Source organism: Rutilus rutilus (genome assembly GCF_951802725.1).
Source record: "Rutilus rutilus genome assembly, chromosome: 1".
In the NCBI taxonomy this organism is placed as follows: domain Eukaryota; kingdom Metazoa; phylum Chordata; class Actinopteri; order Cypriniformes; family Leuciscidae; genus Rutilus; species Rutilus rutilus.
The window spans coordinates 46,118,822-46,141,240 of NC_140209.1; the positions used below are offsets into that span (position 1 = coordinate 46,118,822).

Sequence of the window (22,419 nt, forward strand, 5' to 3'; positions counted from 1 at the left end):
TTATTCTAATGACGCTCGTTTTCAGCCGCGGCATTTATCAAGGGCAGGTATTGCGTACACCTGGATTTCAAAGGTACGCACAGCTTCATAAATCAGGCGGTGAGAAGAGTGTAAGCATAATCTTACGCCAACATATACGCCCGTTTCTACGCAAGAATGATAAATGAGGGCCAATATGTCCAGCTGTTGAGAAGACTTGCTCCATCTACGCTGATGTCCCAGGGACACTTCCAATCTTCCACCATAAAAGCGGGTCGCTGTCAGCTGGCAATGGTGGCTCCTTTTCATAAGTAATCATCTCCTGTAAGAGGTCGCTTTCGACGTCATTCGCTCTTTCGTAGCCCCTTGTGTAGATGTCTCCAAACAGATCTCCCATTGCTGTTAAGGCCGTCTTTCCCCTGCTTAATTCCGAGCTGCATGGCTCCACGGGTTCGTCATTATCGCCAGTCAGCAGTGCCAATTCCTCTCTAATGTTTTTTTTGTCAAATATCACGGCTGCCACTACTGCTTGTTGCTCAGATGCCCTATAAATCATATCGTAGGTAGAGTTCCATCGTGTCACACATCATTGATTAGCTTCTCTGGCTTTAGGCCTAGCATACGCTGCTTATCCTCCAAGAGGCTGCTGTCTGTAGTGGATCTGTGAAAATGAGGGGGAGGTTTTTTGTAGCCTAGCAAGAGTTGTCTATGGCTCTGACATCTAACCCCTTGCGTACAGCCAGGTTGATTGTGTGGGCCAGACACAGTATGTTAACAGCACCCAGGTGCTGCTCCACTGCATTAACATAAGTGCATTATCGGTAGTGACTGCAACAACTGAATCAGGCTGTATTGCAAAATCCCTCAATATGCCTGAAATGCACTCTGCAACATTCTCTGCTGTATGGCTACCTCTCAGCTGCTTCGTTTGCAGTACAAAAACGTGGAGTTCCCAAGTCTCTGAAATGACGTGTGCTGTCACTAGCCGCTTTCCGACCGGAGGAAACTTTTCACAGTTCCTAGAACTATTGGTTAAAGTACCCGGATGTCGGCGTGTTCGCACCGCAGGAACTAGGAACGATTTTAGTTCTAGGAACTCCATTTGGAGGAACTAATTTAGGTCCTACTTCAGAGTAGGGTATTAACCAGCACTATAGGAACTCCCTGTGACGTTAGTGTATGCTGATTGACCGAACGCACGCGGAACACCAGCACCCGCCACTTTTAAAACAATGTAAACACAGATTATAGCCTATATATTTACTCCAGAAACTAACTATACAAACATGGAAAACAGTGATAGATGGGTCTCTAAACCTTTATGCTGAAGAGAAAATCCAACGCAACTTTGAGGGGACCAAGCCAAACATGATTATGTTTATCTGCCCAGCTAACAACACTGGACATCAACCACACGGCATAGGCTAATAACCTTTTTTTCATATACTGTCTACTTTCTATAACAGTTCTATCTAATAACATATTAAACAGTACTGTTAGACAGATCGCTAACTAATAAACACAGAGAATTGCGAGCATTGTTTGCTCTGGCGTTCTCAGCGCCGCCAAAATAAAGGTCCGTCGCGCCGTCAAAATAAAAGTCACCGTGCTTGCGTCACGCCCTTACCCCTCCTACCAGTTCCTATGGCCACTTGGCCAGTGCGAACGCAAACAGCAAAACTGAGTTTGGGGGAGAGTAGTTCTTAGAACTGTTTAGAAGTGGACAGTTCCTAGAACTAAGTTCCTGTAACTACTTGGTCGGAAAGCGGCTACTGTGATATATGCCTCTGTAGCAAGGGAACTCCATCCATCGGTAGTCAGAACAACGTTTTTGCCACTCAAAATCTGACTCACGACTAGTGTCATAGATTTGCGCAAACTTCTTAGTTATTGTGGTTCGGCTAGATATAATGTATCTCTGCTCAAGTTGCTTCCCGCTCTCTTGTTTCATAGCAACCTTGTAAAACTACTGCTTTTTTTTCTTTTTTTTTTCTTTTTATGTGAAGGTCAAAGCGGCACATGAATCTCGGTGCATTACAGCCATATGAAAGTGCATTTAGTTTAAAGGGCATTTATTTCTGTTCTTCAATTACAGGCACTTGGTAGATCTTTCTCACTTTCATAAGCAGTGAGGGGTTTATCAGGCCGCGTTTACACTGCCAGTCTTAATGCACAGATTTGATCTTTTGACCATATCTGATTTTTTTTTTGTTTTTTTGTTGCCATACCTGTTTACATTCACTTTAGACACGACTGGTATCTGATATCTTTTTACACATTCATCCGTGCCAAAATTATTCTGTTAGTGATCACTTTATATGCGACATTATTGATCTTTGGGTTTTGAATGGCCGTACTAAAATAATTTTTATAATTTAGGTCGGGTGGCACCATGATTGTTTGCCAGCATGGATAAGTTAACAGCTGTCATGGATGTTTGCAGCACAAAATCTGGCTAAACGTATATAGACTGGAAAATAACGGTAATTTTTGTTTGTTATCTGCGGCTCATTAGATTTAGAATTCAGAAGTGAAATATATATATTTTTTTGTGCCATTGTAAATGTTAGCACTGATATTTGATATTTACTTGGTGGCAAATGAGCTGTCTACATCAGACTGGCCAAAAGTTCCTCTACCTCAAGGAAAGTTTAATCAATGTGTCAGTTTTACAGTGATGTGTCCGATTAACTTGCTAAATGTTATCACGTCTCTTCATCACTTAAAATATGTCAGTCAAGCGCTACAGTCTCACTGTGCCCTTTTTTAATAAAAGATGCGTATCAGACCCCCCCCCCCAAGTGAGCTTCTCAGAAAACAGATAGTTTTGAAATGCCGCTTCTCCAGTCTGTGGACCAGATGATTGAAGAGGAGAAGCGAATTTCGACTTTGCGGTTTGCCTGTGCTCTTGTTATTTTCATGAGGGTATTTACACTGAGGTAAGGCAGGCAGATAAGAACCCTGCGATATCAGTGGTGTTAATGGGCTGCTTTGAAGTCTTCTGCACAGCAGACATCACTGCAGCGTGTAGGTGGATATGAGACTGATTGTGTAGTGCAGCCTGTAGCACATAACTTGTTTTTTTCTATATATTTTTTTTCTATTGTCTGGATATCAGAATCCGGGCCAAGCCGTGCATATTCACATATGCAAATATTTGCTATAAAAGCGTCCCGAATGTTTGCCGGGTTGAGTCGTTCTCTTGTACTTGGCAAAAACAAAATCACTTAAATGTCATATTTGTTTCTGAGAGTGTGTGAGGAGAATGTCATGCTTGCTTGAACTGTAGATGTTAGTAGCATTTCATTTAAATTAGTGTTTAAATATGTTTGCAGTGATATAGAATTTAGGCAATACTAGCTGATAATTCATTTTTGCTATTGTTTATACTTAGGGTTGGGGATTTGAACCAACTTTGATGAATTAAACACCATAGCAACCTCTCATCTGACGTCATTTACTTCCTAAAATAAATAGAAGATAGTTATTTTTATGACTTATCACCATTGGTCCTTGATTATTTGAATCTATATCTTTTGGGCTGTTTCTAAACAACTGCGTTTAAAGTTAAATCAATACCATTTTAAAGTCAGCATGAAATAAAAATTTACCCTTCTTTTTCTAAATGCATGTTATTGATATTCCCTGCATGCGTTGTATTGACGTTTGCTGGACTTCTTCACTCATTTAGTACACTTAAACCCCGCCCCTCCACAATCGACCACAAGCGGTGGCCGTGCTAAGAAACAACAGAGCTTTCAACTGTTTGATTCACTAAGTAAGCCATTTCAAATTAATCAGGTTTCTTAGTTGACTAGCCTTTAATAGTAGATATACATCAGTACTCCATCCTGTATTATTCTGATAAATGTATGTTTATCATCAGAAAAGAAGAAAAAAAAAACAGGCAGTCAAGCTGCCTTTTCAGGGAAACAGTCTCTCTACTCATTTGTGTCAGTATTATCAAAACCCATTTCCCCTTTCCCATTCTCTGCCCCTTTCTGCGGTCTGTTTCTGTGTCTAACCTCTCAGTCTTAACCACAGCCTGCTCTACTTGACCCTTTTTTTTTTACAAGCTGACGGTAATCTGTCAACCCCAGCTTCCCTATACCTGTGCGACCTGTGACTGAAATTTCAGAGCAGTTCAGGGAAAAGAGCTATTTAAACAAAAATGATTTGCAGGTGTTGTTCAGTATATCAACACAAATTCCAGAGCTGTAGACACGTTTTTGTACTGTATGGTAGATTAAATAAACGATACTGTTCTGAAGGTAAATAGATCACAACAATGACATAAGTTTGCATGAGTGCCGTGAAATGAAGTAATTTTGCTGACTGCTACATTTGTTTTGGTTTGCACGAAACTGTTGACACCATGCATATCTGTGCTGCCATGTACTGTAAACAAAACTCTGTCTGCATCTGCAAAACTTTTTCATATTTTAATTCCTGACCCAGCCGACAATAATGCTGCTATTCGGCACGGTTTGGCTAATCGATGAAATATGTTATTTAATTGCTTTTTATGCATAAGATTTGACCTTGTTACTGATGCTTTCTTTAATTTATCTATATATCAAATCCAGATAGGATGTTTATCAAAAGTAAAGTAATTTGCACTCTTTGAATTGCAAAATGTTATCAAAGCTCAACAAATATTGTATTTTTGTACAAACAAAGACCATCAGATAACAGCAGCAAAAATATCTCACTATGCAAAAACTGCTTTCTCTAGGAATCTCTGATTCACAATATCAAGATTTCAAATGTATGCTCTTTATTGTCCTTGTACTGGTATTAGTCTTCCATAGTGCACAAATATTCTGCTTTGTGAGAGAACACTTCCACATTATTATTATTTTTCTTTCTTTAGAAACTGAATGCATTAGCTCCAAAAGGTTCGTGAATTACTGAGATGAACTGCGCGAGTTTCATTTTATCTTTCCATTTCTTGCCGAAGGTCTCCATTTCAGCTGAAACTTAGTTGAGTCAAACTAATTTTTTGTTGTTTATCAGACCATCAGTGTTTAGATTAGATAATACACAGTCTGTTGTGGGGCTGTGGCATGTTGTGAAGAGCTCGGTTGAGGAAGCCGGTGGGAATCCTTATGTAAATGCAGAGTTTTGGTCTGTCTTTTGCTGTGGCTCTCGTTGCTCTGATGTACAGCGATTTGCCTTACACCGTCATCACACTGCCTCTAACCTACTTTTCCTTTCCCGTAAGGGCCTGTGAAAATAGGTGCTTGTACCTATGTGTTACCAGCAACCCTCTAACACCCAAACACACACATGCACACACACATCACATGACCTTCCTTTACCACAAGCCGCAGGTAGAGGATGAGAACAGAAGGGACCAAACAGAGACGTCGGATGTGTAGAATAGGATTTCAAACAGGTCCTTGCGCAGATGACAGGAAGTATGAAGTTATGTAGTGCAGAGATGAAGGGCAAAACCGCTACCGTATTAGAAGCTTCCCCTGTTTTCTCATTATATGATTTACATGCTGCACAGAGAGCAGGGTGCATGTGTAAGCAAAGGCACACCTGCTATGCAGTTTGCTGGAAGCGCACCTGTAGCCTAGTGGCATGCTTTAGCAACCTGTTTCTGGAAGTTCAACAAGTGGTTGTCACAATTAAGCGTTCTGTTGAATGCAACTTGGTCACTTCGCTTGGCTCTCGCATCAGTCTGATGTCACAGACCTGTTGGTTTGATTCTTAAAATGATGTCACACATATCTGAGGGGATGCAACGCATCAGACGACCACACTTTCGCCTTTAGTAAACTCTAGATGTTTTTGTTTTTTTATATTCGGCTTATCTTGACAGCAGTGGCACAAAGAGTGAGGTCATCAGCTGCCTTTTATCTCTTCAGTCTTTTCTCGTAAATAGCTCAGTCTTGGTGATGTACATTGCACTTTGAATAGAATTCACTCATTAAGTCTGTGACCACAGGCAGACCACAGATGGCTGGTTTTTTGCAAATGTGGCGTCCTAACTGAGCGCTCCACTTCTCAGCTGCAAGGCACATGTTCTTCATACCGTGTCAGTGTGACCGGTTGTGGTCCTGTTTTTTAGTGGTTTTTTTAGAGTTGTTTTTAATGTGTATGCTACCAGACCATTTATGTTTCTCAAAGCTGCTTTTTCTCAAACTTGAAGAGAAACATCACCTTACATTTTGAAACAGTAGAGGTGGGTTCTTTGAATCCTCGCAGACATTCTTTGAAGAGCAGACCGAGTGGTTCAGAGTGCTATAGCGCTTCTGTGAGACCACGAGCAGGTGATTGTTCACTGTGTTTTCCTGCCGTTCTAAGAATGAACGTCTTATCTCTTGTGTAGTCGTCATGAATGAGGTTGAGGGTCCTTCGGTGTGCTGTCCAACAGCAACTGCTTAGTGCTTCATCTCACATGAGTTATTGGAGATCCTCGGAAACATCACTGCTGTCCATGTTGCACTTACCAAATGTGTCCTAGTCTGTTTGGCAGCTGTTTCCTGTCTTAGCGGGTTCTTGTTTCTGAGAAGCCAGAGACTGTTTTCCTTTCACTGCCTCTTTAAGTTCTGCAGACGTTGTAAAAGCAGCTATTGCTGTTATCCAAGATGGTTGATGTGTGAATATGTTTTGCTGAGATCAAGCAGCAAAAGGTTCATTATGTAAATATGTTTTTTTTTAAATGGAAGAAAATATTGCATTTGTTTTTATATTCAAATGTTCCTAATAAAGCTTATTAATGTTTGAAAGACAATAAGTTTCTGTTTATTGGAAATCCTCCAAACTGTGAATTAATGTACTTTGTCTGGTTGACCTGATCAATATATCGGAAAAAAATAAAAAATAAAAAGTGTGTATACACACACTTATACTTTTTATTTTTATTATGAAAAAACGTTTCATGAGCCTCAAATATTGGACATATCAGTCATATGCCTCATCCAATTTGTCATTTCATTTTAGAGCAATGCTGGTGTTCGTCGCTTCACCAAGCCCCCAGAAAGTTTGGAGCGTTCCCTGGAGATGAGTCGTCAGCGTGGAAGGAAGAGGGCACAGAAAAGACCCAACTACAAGAACGTGGGCGAGGAAGAGGAGGAAGAGCGAGGATCGGAGGAAGGGCCGGAAGAAGAGAAGGAAAAGGCTAAAGGTACAGAGGCTAATTCAAAGGCCAGCAGGACAAGTGGGGACAAGGAAGGTGAGTAGCACTAGATGAATGTCCCAGCATGACTGACTGACCCTCCATTCTTTGGATCACACCACACTTTGGCTGTGGCTCTGCTCTCAAAACTGCCCATACAGATGCACCAATTCGAGTTCTCAAAAAAGTCTTGCAGTCTGCACAAATATATGGTAATACTTACAGGGAAAGCTCTCCCGAAAATGAGAATTGTGTAATTTACTTACCCTCATGTTGTTCCAAACTTGCATGACTGACTTCTTCCGTTGAATTCAAAAGGAGACCGTTTTATTGTAATTGACTGACCAAGTAAGATATGGGTTGGAGCAATAATCCTATCAACCAATCAGATTTTAGGTTATTTTATGCCTCGGGTTATTGATTTGAACAATAGTATAATCCTTTCACAACGGTTTTAGGTGAAAATTAGGGTTTGGTCTTTGATTGTTTCATAGGAATGTTGTTCCAGGACCAACAAAAATGACAGTGTTAATCCAGAAGCACATCCTACTTGGCTATATCAAGTTTTGCCAGTTGCGAGAGCACTCCACCTTCTCACGTCATTTCTGTGTTTTGACACGGTCACCTTGGTCCACATTCATTCTGTGCTCTCCACCTCTCCGATTGGGCAAAACCTCACCCCCACCCTCTCCCACCTTGAGAAATATTTTTGTATCACCTTAATCTTGTCAGAATTGAGAGGGAAAGTGAGCTAAGCCCTATCTCCTGTTGTATTCACTCCTCTGTGTGAAGATTCATTCCTTTAGTCGTCCTTCCCCACGTCTGACTCACAGCCAGCTATAACTCATGATAAAGTTCATTGAAGTAACTCAAAAATAAGATTGAGGATTGTCTTTGTGAGCAACTTTTTTCTTTTTTACATCCCTTCACCAGGTTTGCAAGTTCATTAGGTGTTGAGAAATTAGAGTAGTTTTATTTTTTACAGCAATCTTTTCTAACCTGTGGCTTTCAAGTAACCCAAGGCTACCCTTGTGTGTGTATGTGTGTGTGTGTGTGTGTGTGTGTATATATATATATATATATATATCTATATATCTATATATGAAGAGTTCAGATGCAAAAGCCTCTAAGTACCATCTGAAATTTTCTTCTAGAATGATCATTTTTATCAAGCTCGTATATTTAAGTTCAGTAATTTCACTTAAATGGCAATGAAAATTACCTATTAATTGTCATTTAAGTGAAATTACTGAACATATACGAGCTTGATAAAAATTACCATTGTAGAAGAAATTTTCAAATGGCACTTCATATATATAAGTGCAGGTGCAAAATCAGTTTTTGTGTGTTTTTAGTAATTGGTTCGGTGTGTTTGGGTGCTCATTGTTACAATTACACAGCAAAAGTTCAGTGACATTTTTATTTGTGCATGGTAGAAATCAAATACTAATAATGACATAAAATAAATATGGAAAATTGAACTACACGATTGAGTGAGCAGGCTACACAGAAAACGCTATGCTTGAGCAAACAGTTTGTGAATTGGCTACTACAAATGATGGCCGTGAAAGAGACTGAACGCATTGAATAGGATATGTTTAGTTGGTGAATAGCATAGGCTACTATTACACAGTAGAGAAAACGTTAAGCGCACCAGAATAAAATATAATATTCCGAAAAAAACTGAATCCAAACAACGCCAAACTTGGCACTGCACTTACTCGTGCCCGTAGCAAGACACCTGTCAAGTTTGAAATCCATCGGACTAACGGTTCGAGAGATATGCAAATAACAGACACACTGACAGACAGACACACAGACTAATCCTTTAAAGGGTAACTAAACCCCTGGTCAGAGCCTGACTCCACCCACTGGCAATATTTGAAAAGTGGGCAGACCCCAGCGGAGATAGAGAGGACGAACCGAGGGCGGGGCTGAGTGGGGGGGCGTGCAGCTGAGACCCGCAGTGACGGATTAATTGACAGCTGCTGTCAGACTCGCTAAAATGGAAAGTGACTGGAGTGACGCAAGTAGCTTTGCAACAGAGCTGTCATTTGAAGTCGAGGACTTTTCTCCCCCACCTTCACCTGAAGTGGAGGAGGGTGAATTGTCTGTGGATACAGAGCCAGAGCCATATCAATTCGAGCCGCTGGCTCAAACTGCGGTCTTAACTCCCACATCGTGATCGGCATCCGACAATGCTAGATTATCTTATCAGCAGTTATAAGTGCAAGGGAGAATGGGGCCAGTGTCTGAGTGTTAAAACATTATGGCTAAATTAGGCTAATGCTCATAGCAAATGCTAACGAACTATCAAACATTTAAAACCCATGCATTTAGGTTCATTTTGGTATGATTTAGTGTTAATAAATTAAGCGAAAAACAGAGATCAAGTCTCCACCTACAATTACAAATTATTCTGTCTCAACAGGTGCACCTGTGGGCTCTGCAGCTCACTGTCCCTGGTAGAGAATGTTTGTTGTAGGGAGATACCCAAGGTATAGCTATGAAATATGACAAGACCAGAGTGTTAAGTCCAGTTAATTCATTTAATAAGTACTATACACAAAACCAGGGTTCATACAGATAAGGTAAACAAAAATAAACAAATTAAACAAAAAGGTACAAAATAAAGTGCAGCAGATGCAATGACTGTGGAAACTTTAACCATTGAAAGGTTACTATGACAAAGATACCGCATTCAAACAGATTTTCCACCTCATGAATATGATTGACCTGAAGAATGAAAGCTGTATCATATACTTGGATATTTATGAACAATATCACACTCATAGCCATGCAAAATGGCTCTAAAGCTTCAGCCTATCTGATTGCTTTATCAATAAAATTAAACACTAATTTCACATATAATAGCCTAACCATAAATTGTGATTAAAAATATATGATCACTCACATCAAGACGCTGCTGCGGTGGTAGAGTCCATGCAGGAGGAGCAGCTTTTGGCATTGTGTCGCTTTTCAGCGCGAGTTTTGTGGAGAAGCCCATTTCTACCTCTATTGCGTTGGAGAAGCAATCCCTCGTAAAATGCAGGTTGCACACTTGAGCTCTAGTTGGGAACTCACGGTCTTCCAGGCCAAGTGCATACAACCACTGGCACCTAATTTCCAAGTCTGCTGGAAAGCTATGCAGTCCAGCAGTGCTGTTGCAACCAGCAACACTACACCTACGTACCATCCTGACCACTGTACTAAATACAGATAAATCTACGCTAATGCTGGGTACACACCAAAAGATAATCGGGCTGATTTTGGGCCGATTTCCCCCCTTCCGACAATCCTAGCTATGTCCCGACTATCTTGATGGTTCAACAGATTATCTTATCAGATTTTCCCTTGTTGTGAGGTGTGTTAAGAGTGTCCGAACCTGCTCGGAAGAACGTCGGAGCCGCCCCGATCGCGATCAGAAATCCTGATGTGTGGGGGGAACCCCGAGGACAAATGCACGCACGTTGTGGGAATTATCACGTGAAACAAAACAATATCCAATCAGAAAGCGAGATGATGGAAGACACGGTCATCACACACTTGCAGGAAGCTGAGTGTTAAGGGTTCAGTGAGGTTCTATAGAGGGATTAAATAACTTTCACATTTCACATAATACCGCAACATCCAATAGGAAAATTCAACTTCAGTAGCCACCATTCAACCTGAAGAGGGCAGCACTCAGACGCTTTTATACCATATATTGTAGAATTAAAACACTTTATACCCAAATGTCAAAAAGTTACTCGAATCAATGAACAGCACTAATAAAGCCCCAGTCTTACAGATCATTAACTAAAAAAAGTTGGTTTAGTTACCCTTTAAACATCACATAGTTACAGGCTAACTTCAGCGCGCATGACACAGTAATATATTAGCATTTACTACAAAGGATGGCCCTGAAAGAGACGGTGAATAGCATAGGCTACTATTAAACAGTAGCGATAATGTTAAAGGGATGGTTCGGAGTAAAATCAACCTAGGGTCCTTTACACCATGACATCGAGCATTACACCATGACATTACACCAAACACCCCCCCCAGAAGCTTTTTTCCCTTGGTCGAACATTATTAAAGTTAGAGCTTATTTCGAGATATCAGCCGAATGTCTTAGTGCAGGCGCTATTGGCTCCAAATTTGTATCTCGTAAATTACCCCACTAATAATGCCCAGAATGGTGCCAAATTTTACAGTAGTACAAATAGGTTCTGTACTCATAAAACGAGGCATTGGAAAGTTTGTAAGTACATCAGGAGTTTATTTAAATAACACTTGCCTGACGGCTCATGCTACTGCTAACGCGGACACCGACGTCACTTCACTGAGTTGAGAAAAGCACGTAAAAGTCCTGACAGAAAGCGATGCATAAGGATGTAGTGTAACGACACCCAGTTCCAGCAATGCACTAATATTTTGTTGGTAGTACCAGTTTATAACATTTATTAGTTAACACTAAGTTGTCAACAATTCGGAAAAAATAATAATTCGTTGTTACACTACATCCTTATGCATCGCTTTCTGTCAGGACTTTTACGTGCTTTTCTCAACTCAGTGAAGTGACGTCGGTGTCCGGGTTAGCAGTAGCATTTGGACGAGAGATGCTGATGCTGGAGATTGCGTGGATGTTAAATAGTTCTGTTTCAAAAAGTGATTTCATTTCGCAATAGCTATAAGCCAGTGGTTTTCTTTTATTCATATTTTGCTTATAACTTTGAGTGACATATTTTTCTACTGCCTTAAATGCTAAAAGAATAAAAAGAACAAAAAAAAAAAATTGTATAGCCTACACTTATATTTGTTAATTACATGTTTCCATTGGGTGTATTTTCAATTTTCAATTTCAATTTGCACAATTAAAAATTTCCCCTAATTTTAAATTGTGCAAATTGAAATTGCGAATTGAAAATACACCCAATGGAAACATGTAAATTTAGCAAAAATTGCTAAATCCCATATCGCAAGAAAGTTTATACGCTCGCATGAGGTGTTTTTTCAGGCAATTCGAAAAAGGAATATTTTGCAAAACTGCAATGGAAACAGTCACCTGGCATATGTAAAAGTTGATCATTCTTTAAAGAAGGCGCAGTATGTTTGGACAGAAAACAAGACAGAGTTCTTTATTAAACTTACAAAAGACAAAATTATCACAGGAGTACTAGATTCTAAACAACAACAAAAAAAGGCACTATTTATCAAGACCTTGAAGCAGATAGGAGGGAGAAACACCTCATATGTGCCTCTCCCAAGTATAAGGGGCTTTCCTTGCCATTAATGCTTGGATAACACGCCCACGTCTCCTTTGATTTAAAATAATGGCTAGTGTGGTGGCTGGGATTTGCATAAACCTATCAACACCCATTGCCATGATTTTTGGAGTGAAAAAAAATGTGTTTTAGTCGCATAACATCGGTTAATGGAAACGGCGTCATTTCGCAAAATATCGCAAAAGTTTTGCGCAAATCTGTAATGGAAACGTGTCTTGTGAGATTCTGGAAACGAGATCTAAATTTAGCTGGATAGGCCGGGTCGGGAAGAAAATCATTCTAAGTGGATAGCAGGTGAACAGAGAGTGAATTTTAAGCGTGAGCGGGTGGGAGCGGAATAGAACATAGCGGGAGCGTGACGGAAAAAAAACAGTCCCGCGCAGATCTCTACTTCGTACATAAATACATGCATACTGTTAATAATCACAGCGGTCATTACATATAGCTATAGAAAACATTCCCCTTGTGACTTGGGCTGTTAGATTTAGTTTTAGAAATTATTAAATACCACCAAGTGGTTTCCCTTTTTGAAAAAAATGTCTGCAGACATGAAATAATTTCAAGGGAAATCCATTAGTGTAACTTTAGACAGCTCAGATCAGTTTGGTGCGGGGATCTTCCATGGCTGGCATCTCACATGTACAATGCCTAAATCCAGCTGTGCAATTATAGTCTGTGCTGTGTTTGTGTTTTGCAGAAATTGAGATGGTGGTGATGGAAAAATGTAGGGTCTCTGATGTGTCCACGTTGACAGAACAAAACATTACAGACGAAGAGAAGAGTGCTGCGGCAGCACGATCCGAAGGCCAGAAGAGCAGGTACACAACCAACCAACTTTTTTTTTAGGCTTGGAAAACACATTTATGAACAACTTTTAAGAGCATCCACAAAATGTCTTTTGTCAGATTAAGCAAACCTCTAGTGGCAATTTTCATTTTTCATTTAGGGTCAGTGGATCTATGCTGCTCTAACATTTAATTGAAGAGAAACTTGAGAAGCAACAGTTCAGTCTATCCATTAAAACTGCATTGTGGTCCAAAATAGTACTTTATCAGTGTCATCAGTTTTAGCGGGTATTAACATTGAACTGATGACCCTGCATTTGGCTTATGCTCAGTTCCATTGAAGTGCAGCAAAGCCTCCCTGTTTAGATTAGCGTGCTCCAAGGAAAAAGAGCCCAGGACATGTTCAGACTGCTCACAAGCCTTTCAAATGTGATATTTGTGTTTTATCTAAACCAAAAGATAAAAGAGGTACATGACATGCCTGTGAAAAAGCAATATTCTTAGGAATACTCTTCTTTTTAAGTACCAAATCAAGTCCATGCAGAGTTTACATCTCTGAAGACTATTTTTAGCTAGAGGGGAGGTAACTAGCACATACGAGTGCTCCTCAAAGCCAGACTAATTTTGACATGATTTATAGTCAATAGCTTGCCTAGTTAAATTCCTTTCACATTTGCAACACTCAAATAATACAAAACAGTCTTTATAAACTGCGTGTGCACTCCGTATTTTACACATTGTTCTGTTGTGCAAAGTTCTGCATGATTTCAAGCGGAAACAATGAAAGAATGGCTTGTTATCTTGGTTGTTGTTCTAGGCCCTTCCTGGACATGTTCTATAATGCACTGGACTGTGACTCAGAGGATTACCAGGCTCTGTTTGTGCTTTGTCTCCTGTATGCCGTGTCTCACAGTAAAGGTATATGATCTGTCTCTTCAGCAATAACAATCTCAAGGGGGTGGCACACCGGACGAGAAGAGCAGCATCACGTCTTTAAAATTCAAACACATTATTCTCTATGAGTGTACACACACCGGCGGCGCCATTCGGCGTCTGTCCGTGGCGCCCAGCAATGGCTCAGGACCTTGTTCTAAATCCTGCCGTGCCACAGAGCGCCATTTACATAGTTTTAGAATAAATTTACATTATATTTGTCTCAAATCGTCGTTAATGTATATACTGACTTCACCCTGTGCTGCAATATACATTTCGTTTTACATTCATTTACAGAAATCAGCTGTTTGAATGAAAATTGGTGATGTTATTGGATTTTCAGGTGAGATTCTCAATTAATTCAGTTAACGGACGCTCTGAGGTAAAGTGTTCAGACTGCAGACTCAACAACGTACAATCATAACACAGTATAGACATTATTTTAATTTCATAATGTCCTTAAACATAACAATATTGCTTGCCATAAACTGAGAAAGTGCCCTTCCGGTGTGCGATACCTCGAGTTGTCCTAGACGCTGCGCTTCTCGTCCGGTGTGCGACCCCCTTTAAGCAAAGCTTGCAAATAAATTGATAATTATGGGAAGAGATGTAAAAGAGACTATATAAAATAGAAGTATTTTTAAGTATTAATCATATATCGATTTTTTTTGTATTTTTTTTTTTATTTTTTTTTATAAATTAATACTCTTATTCTGTAAGAACACATTCAATTGATCAAAAGTAACAGTAAAGACATTTATAATGTTATAATTCTGTTTTGGATGTTGGTAGGGGTGGGCTATATGACCAACTTATGACAAATGTTATCAAAATTGTTGTTTTGTGTCATTTAATCTCAATTCTGTTATTAAAAATAAGATTTCTTTTTACAAACAATAGGACAAATACAATATAACAAAAATATGAAATTAAACAAGTTTTTAAGGTACAATAGGTTTATTTAACATTTAATTTAATTAGAATTAGTACAGAAATGTAATAATCAAATGTAAAAAAAATATATATTGCATAGAATTAAATATAAATGTATTCTTATTAAAGCTAAAAAACAAATTCAGTCAAGAGTAAGTTATTTTTTCTTTTGTTAATAATAACAATAATATAAATATTAACAATCTCACACACTCAATGAGGCAGGCAGCTGCTAGCTGCTTTGCAACGGATAGCCTTAGCTCCCCGAAGCAGGTGAACAGTTGCTCTGAAAGGTGAAAATGACTGGTTTCTATCCACATAAGCATGCAGCGCACGAACAGGGCACAGCGAATGCTTTCAGGTCTTTCGTCAGAGATCATGCCGGGAGAATCAAACACTTGAAGCGTTTTTTAATAAAACTGACAATAGTGCTCAGCACAAGTTAGTCACGTAGAGGGACCAGAGTATATTAGCCTTCTTGTGCCATTCGAAATCTTATTGCCAGGACATTCGGCCAGGCTATTGTGAATATGATGGTGACAAGAGCACTCTTGCATGATAGACAAGGTGATTGACATAAGCAAATGCCCATTAAAAGTAGACATATTTCAGGTCCGCTGACATAATCCAGACCCTTGGTCAGAGCCCGGACAGTAGCTTACTATGCTTTCGTATAACGTGACTGAGGCCAAAGCACTTCGTGCTTAAAACAAGGCAACTTCCCACTTGAAGGCAGCGAGCCTGGGAGAGTAAGAGTGATTCTTAGCTTTAAGAAATTGGAGGAGGAGGAGGAAGAGCTCCGATTCTGAAGCGCTTTGTGTATACATATAGATATATGTCTACATATGTATATATGCATAGATATATCTTGACCTAATGCGCTGCACAGCGGGACGGTCAGAACACAAAGACAGTTACTGTTCCCGTCGCCCTTAACCAGCAGAGGGATTCGAGAAACAGACATAAGAGAGCGGACAGTCTTCACCGCTGAGCTACCGGGCCTAGTTGAACACCGTGGGTGAATGACAGCAAAGCGGCGGCACTGCTTATATCACAGTATACGAATACGAGATCGGGTGCTGTGGAGGACGATGACCACGCGGGTGATGGGCCGGTGTCAGCTGATCGAGCTGTCTCTTACAAGAACACTGCTAAGAACTGACTTTAGAGTAAAAAAATTCTTGGCTCGAAGCTGCGCTTAAAAGTTATTTATCAAGCATCTCAGTCGTAATTTAAGTGAAGTATAGGACTAAATCTTAAGTGTCAGTTTTAGAGATGATTCACAACACTTTGCTGTGCCACAAACAGGATTTTGGATGACGACATTGGCATGGACCAATCACTGAAGAGATTTCCTTATTTAAGAATATTCTCCGATAAATTCACATCGAATGGTGAAATTCCTAAGAGGAGTTTACGTTCAGCACACATTTGACAAATAATTTTCAAGAGAATACATAATGATATACACATTGGAATTGAAAGATTAACACGTTTTCCACCATGTCTCAATCATAAATTTTAAACCGTTGTGCTGTTAACTGACCTGCCTATATATGACATAGATTTTAGGATATAATCTGTCACCATGGATTCCAAAAAAAACTGAACTGGTGGGAGGAAGAAGCGCTACTGCTTGCTGAATTAGTCGAACAGCTGAAACATGTTATAAAAGGCAAGTTCAGCCCAACATTAACCAGCGCTGACAAAGATAATGCCTGCTCTGGCCAAACGATACCGTTTGATTAACTGCTTGTCGTCAAACATTTCATAAACATTCCTCTCCTGAAAGATTCACGCACGTCTCTGTCTCCTAACCACTTGAGAGACCTCTCGAGCTGTTTTAAATAACTAGGAGAGTAAGAGTGATTCTTGGCTTTAAGAAATTTGATAACTTGCTTTTATACTTAAGTTTGAAAGTAGGAGTAAATTTCATGAATTCTCAGCACTTAAAACTAAAATGGCACTTTGAGAAGCTTGATAAATACGGGCCCAGAACGTGAATCTGGTAGCTCAATGGGCCCTCGGCATACGCAGCATCCTCTTAGCAACATCATCTTCGCCGGATCGCAGAAGGGGATATCTTCTTTCTGCGTCGTCCGCTCGGGCAAGAATATCCACGGTGAAACAACAGGCTTGAGTGAAGGGGAAAAATTAAAAGTCAGTACCGCTCAGCGCAGGTCCCGCTTGAGCGCCATTGACTATTGCAGGTGCAATAGCGTGATTCAATCAGGCTTCAGCATTTTCGAAGAGGGAATTTCCCCAAAGCGTCAGCTGTCGACTCGATGTCGAGACACCAAACTCGAAAGCGAACTCTTTTTAACATCAAGCACGTCCCGCTCTTTATATTCTCATTCATGCATTTAATCACTCTGGTGTCAATAGTACTATATATTTACATGGCGCGATACACAATATAGCTAAATATATTTAACTATAGGCATTTTATACCACATTAACAATATATATGTTAACAACCCTAGATATTGGTAATAATGAGAAATATTTCTTGAGCACCAAATTAGCATACTAAAAAGATTTTTGAAGGATCATGTGCAAATTCAGATTTGTGTGTTAAAATAATGTAAATACATCTGTATATATCAACATCATGCTCCAGCATTCTGATCTTTGCATCTGTTTTGTTTATGTGTGTGCATGTGTGTACGTGCAGGTATAAACCCAGAGCTCTTAGAGAGGATCCAGCTACCTGTGCCAAATCAAGACAGGAGCTCTTACAGTCAGGTGCTGGTGGAGAGAGTTATCCGAATCATGAACCAGGCTGCTCAGCCAGGTACGTGGAGAGACACACACAGACACACACACACACTCACTCACATCCTCCACGTCTCACCTGCATGCTCTCACTCTACTGCGCTTTATTTAACTGACTCCAAATATTATCCTTCACTTGCTTGAACATGCTCATTAAATATTACACTCTGCAGATTCCATCGTTGTGCCTGAACTTGACTGTGCAGATCAAAGCATTCACTGTTTATTCATTGCTGACCTTTACTGATATTTCAATGTACAAACAGCTTAAGCAAAACTTCTTCTGTGTGTCTTTAGTAAATATCAGCTTTGGTTTTAATGCGTCAAACATGTTTGTTGTCCAAACTAAACTGGTTAAAGACTACATGAAATCAAAATGGACTTTCTCTTTTGAGACTGTATCTGGTATTAATGTACGTGTTTCAACAAGTTATTATAGGTTCTTTTTCTAAACAACTGTAATAACTTTCTCTGCTTTTGAAAAGGTGTTCATTTTAGTATTATTTGTATACTATTGTGGTATTTATTCATATTTTGAATTAGCTTTTATTTAAATATTTTCACTTTTTGTTTTTAATTTAATTTTAATGTATGTATTTAACTTGAATTTTTCAGTTTTAGTTACAAAGTCATTTTAGTAACTTACATTTTAGTTACTTTTTTATTTTAGTTAGTTGCCAAAGCAACATTTCTTATTTTTAGTTCAAGGTTAGGTTTTAATCTAATATAAACAATTTTTTTATTTCATTTCAGGTTTATTTCAATTAATGGATTTTTTAAAATAGTTTTAACAATAACAATACTGCTCTGAAATGAATTTTCTGATAACGTAACCAAGGCAACGGACTGCAAATAATATTAACCAATAATTTTTAACAATGCAGAGTTCATTCCAGCCCATGTCAGGATAACATCCCTTCAAGTTTACCACTTTATGAGCAAATTTTACATTGCACAGTTTACAGAAATCTCCAGTTTATTCCAATGGGATGTTCTGAAAAGCTTCAGCAACCGTCAGTGTGAGCAAGAGGGCCAGAGCTTAGTGAAGTATCAGTTGATATTTGAATGCCCTTTCGCCTGATGCACATTTCTTTAGCGCCATACACTTGACCACAACCTTGAGTAACACAAACTGCAACCAATTTCCTCTAACCGTTGATCACTTTCACCTTTGTGAAGAGGAATTGTAGCCAGTTTCTCCTTTCAGGGGCTCCCGTAATTGTTGTGACATTTGAAAGTTGACTTGCTTCACATTCACATTACATTTGCTTGCATGATGTTAAATTGAGTTTTCTGAAAGCCCATCATTGATACTCTGCAATACTTAGGATTAAATCGTAGAACTGATTGAGTCCGCAATATATGCATGATGAGCTGTTGTCCTCATATTGTGTGATTCATGCTCTTTGTGCTTTTGACATTTCAATCCAGTGTCCATTGTGACACTAGCATGACAAGAAGCTAAACTTTAGATTTTCTCTTTCATTTGCGGTGCGTTTGTTTGCCAACATGGTTGTTTGACTGTTGCCGTGGTTACACGCATTACATCTGAGTTATTCTAATGCCACACTCTTCCTTTTTTAAGACACGTTTACTAGAGATGGTCAGAAGTTATTTGCGTAATACGAAATCCCACATGTTTGGTCTGGTGTAGTAATGCCACTTTGATTCAGTTGTAAATTTAGAACAGTTGCACCTAATGGGTTTTGTTTTGCTTTATCACAACTGTGTGTGTGTCTGTGTCTGTGTGTGTGTGTTTCAGATGGGAAGGTGCGTCTTGCCACCCTGGAGTTAAGCTGTCTGCTTTTAAAACAGTCTGTGCTGTCTGGTTCTCAATGCATTATAAAGGACATCCATTTGGCCTGTTTGGAGGTAGGCGTCTTAACACAGAACATCTCTTACTTTTCAAGTAATGATCAAAGAATCGAATTTATTATTTTTTATATCAGTTCATATATTTATATAATTGACTCCCATAAATGTGAGTAATAATTGCATTCCACTTATTTATTTAGCTGTAGAAAAAAGAAACATACTATAAAAATCTTCCATGGCATGTAAAAGTTTTTGTATATAGTTGGTATCTCAGGCTTCAACAATTTCTTCTCTATTTTTACTTTATTCTAAATGGATATTGGTGATCCATTAACAGCAGCAGCCATATCACCCTGTAGCCCAAGACTGGTTGCCTAGACATCCCAGGATGTCCTTCGAAAAAGAGTAGGGGTTTAACCCCGGCATCCTGGCCAAATTTGCCCATTGGCCTTTGTCATGGCCTCCTAATCATCCCCATATATATACACTGATTGGCTTCATCACTCTCTCTTCTCTCTACCAATAACCTGGTGTGTGGTGGGCGTTCTGGCACAATATGGCTGCCGTCGCATCATCCAGGTGGATGCTGCACATTGGTGGTGATTGAGGAGACCCCCCCCCCCCCTTCTATGTAAACCACTTAGAGTACCCAGAAAAGCGCTATATAAATGTAACGAATTATTAGGGATTCAAGCGCGCAGCGCTGATACCCTATTATTGTTATTATTTATTATTAATTATTATTATTATTATTATTATTATTATTATTATTATAAACACAACAGTTAGTTCATGGATCTTCCCTTACAGATATTTGAGCCTAGAGGTATAAAACGGGTAAATTATGTCTGCGTATATGACACATTATAAAATTATTATAATATTATAATATTATAATTATAACATTATAATAAACTTATTTATCATTCTAAATCACATTGGTTGGTTTTATTGCCAAATGCACGACAACATGGCATTGTGGAGACTGTTTCAGCAATGGATACAAATATTCCCTATGGCCTGCTTTGTCATTGTAGATAAAGACTGTGAAAACGTGTGCATGTATCTTTCACAATAAATTAAAAAGATAAATTGAAATTCATAGTCAAATAAGTCATGCTTAGTTGCTTATCAACTTCTGCAAACAAAATTATTCAAGACGGATTGCAACATATTTCTAATTTATTGGTTGTTTCTTAACACATACTTATCACACTTAGGTTTTTCCCAGTATTTTTTTTTTTACCTTGCGTAACAGTTTCTTTCATTCTTATTTTGATAGCAGACAGATTTACTGGAAGTAATATATTTTACTTGTTTATATTGTGTAACTCAATCATACCATTACTATGATGATAGTATGGTTTTTTTTTTTAGGGTGCCCGAGAAGAGAGTCTTCACCTTCTGAGGCGATTTTATAAGGCAAGATGCTCTTGTATTTTATTTCAGATCTAATAAAAGTCACTTACTTACTGGAACCCAGATAGGCAACAGACCTTCATGCTAATAATTCTCGTAATTATCCCTTAGTCTCTGTTGATTTCCTTCAAAGTCTGAGGAAGAATTAAGCTCAGACAGCTCATCCTAAAGACTTTGCTGTTTTGATATTTAGGAAAATCCCAACAGCTTCCTGTTGAAACATGTCAGTTCTCTTGGTGGCTTATTCATATTGAGACATTTCTGTGAAAGTGAGCTACTATTAAACAGAATAGAGTACTTGATTCCTGCAAGATTACAAAGTACACTAGTAAGTTCAGCTTTTGTTTTGGCCACTCTGCTTTTTATTTCCCCCCCAAGTCATTTTCACTCGTGAAATTTGAGTGGTATGGCGTGAAATGGATTAACATACATGGGAACAGCAGACAGTTTTGCTTTCACAATGCATTCTGAAAGAGAGCTTTCTTTGAACTGTGCAGACTGCACATTCCAACCGTCATCATCCAAAATGTGTAATATGAGTGAGGAATGTATATAAATAATCACAGTACTGGATGTTCTGTTCTGGGATAATGGGAGAGTCCCATGAGGGCCTTTGTTTTGGTCTCTCATCTGTGTTTCTAGCGTGTGCTCATAATGGATCAGTGTGTTCCAGCTCTTCCAAGAAACCTGCCAGACATGTACAGTACGAGTCAGGACTTTGGACACACCTGCTGTTTCTTTATCTTTTCTATTTCGATTGTCCAAACTACAGCATAATAGTGAGGTCAAAACTATAAAATAACAGAAGTGAAAGCATGAAAATTATGCAGTGGCCATAAATGCCTTGTACTGTTTATGTAAAAGAGTGACTGTTCTGAATAATTTAACTCGTGCTCATTATCTTTTTAAGTTTGTATCTGTATTTCCTGTAGTCCCTCCCCTACCCTTTTCATGGAACTGAACATTCACACTGATTCATGTTTGCAGTAGATCTCTTGATAGTACCAGATAAGATGGTAAAACAAGTCATAAAAAAATAATAACATTAAATCATTCATTTTCTTTTAATGAATTTGATATAATACTATAGTCATCCTAGAATAAGAAACATTTGTTTATGCAAGTTGAAATGGTCAAGGATGAGGGTTAATGGTATTTAAGAGTTTAATTTGTATTTTAGCTTGCAAGTAATGTTTATATTTCCCATTCCATGAGTGACAGTGGGATCTATTTATTTATTTATTTATTTATATTTCTTAATATACACTACTGTTCAAATATTTGGGGTTAGTAAGATTTGTTTGATGTTTTGCAAGAACTCTCTTGTATGCTCACCAAGGCTGTATTTATTTGAACACAAATACAGTAAAAACAATAATATTTT

The 22,419-nt window shown here is 38.8% G+C and overlaps 1 protein-coding gene across 5 annotated transcripts in view; it reads left to right on the plus strand.

The window, feature by feature from the left end:
• Positions 1–22,419, plus strand: part of clec16a (C-type lectin domain containing 16A) — a 62,989-nt gene that overhangs the window by 12,017 nt on the left and 28,553 nt on the right. For 3 of the 5 annotated variants that reach the window (XR_014626811.1, XM_084404900.1, XM_084404898.1), the window contains exons 10-15: positions 6,934–7,165; positions 13,073–13,193; positions 13,978–14,078; positions 17,701–17,820; positions 19,564–19,673; positions 20,994–21,038. Coding sequence is in view for 4 of the 5 variants with exons in the window: in XM_084404900.1 (XP_084261026.1) it covers positions 6,934–7,165; positions 13,073–13,193; positions 13,978–14,078; positions 17,701–17,820; positions 19,564–19,673; positions 20,994–21,038 (729 nt within the window). In the remaining variant the exon portion in view is untranslated. The remainder of the gene's footprint in view (positions 1–6,933; positions 7,166–13,072; positions 13,194–13,977; positions 14,079–17,700; positions 17,821–19,563; positions 19,674–20,993; positions 21,039–22,419) is intronic. The other 2 variants (XM_084404901.1, XM_084404899.1) reach the window with 1 other exon arrangement.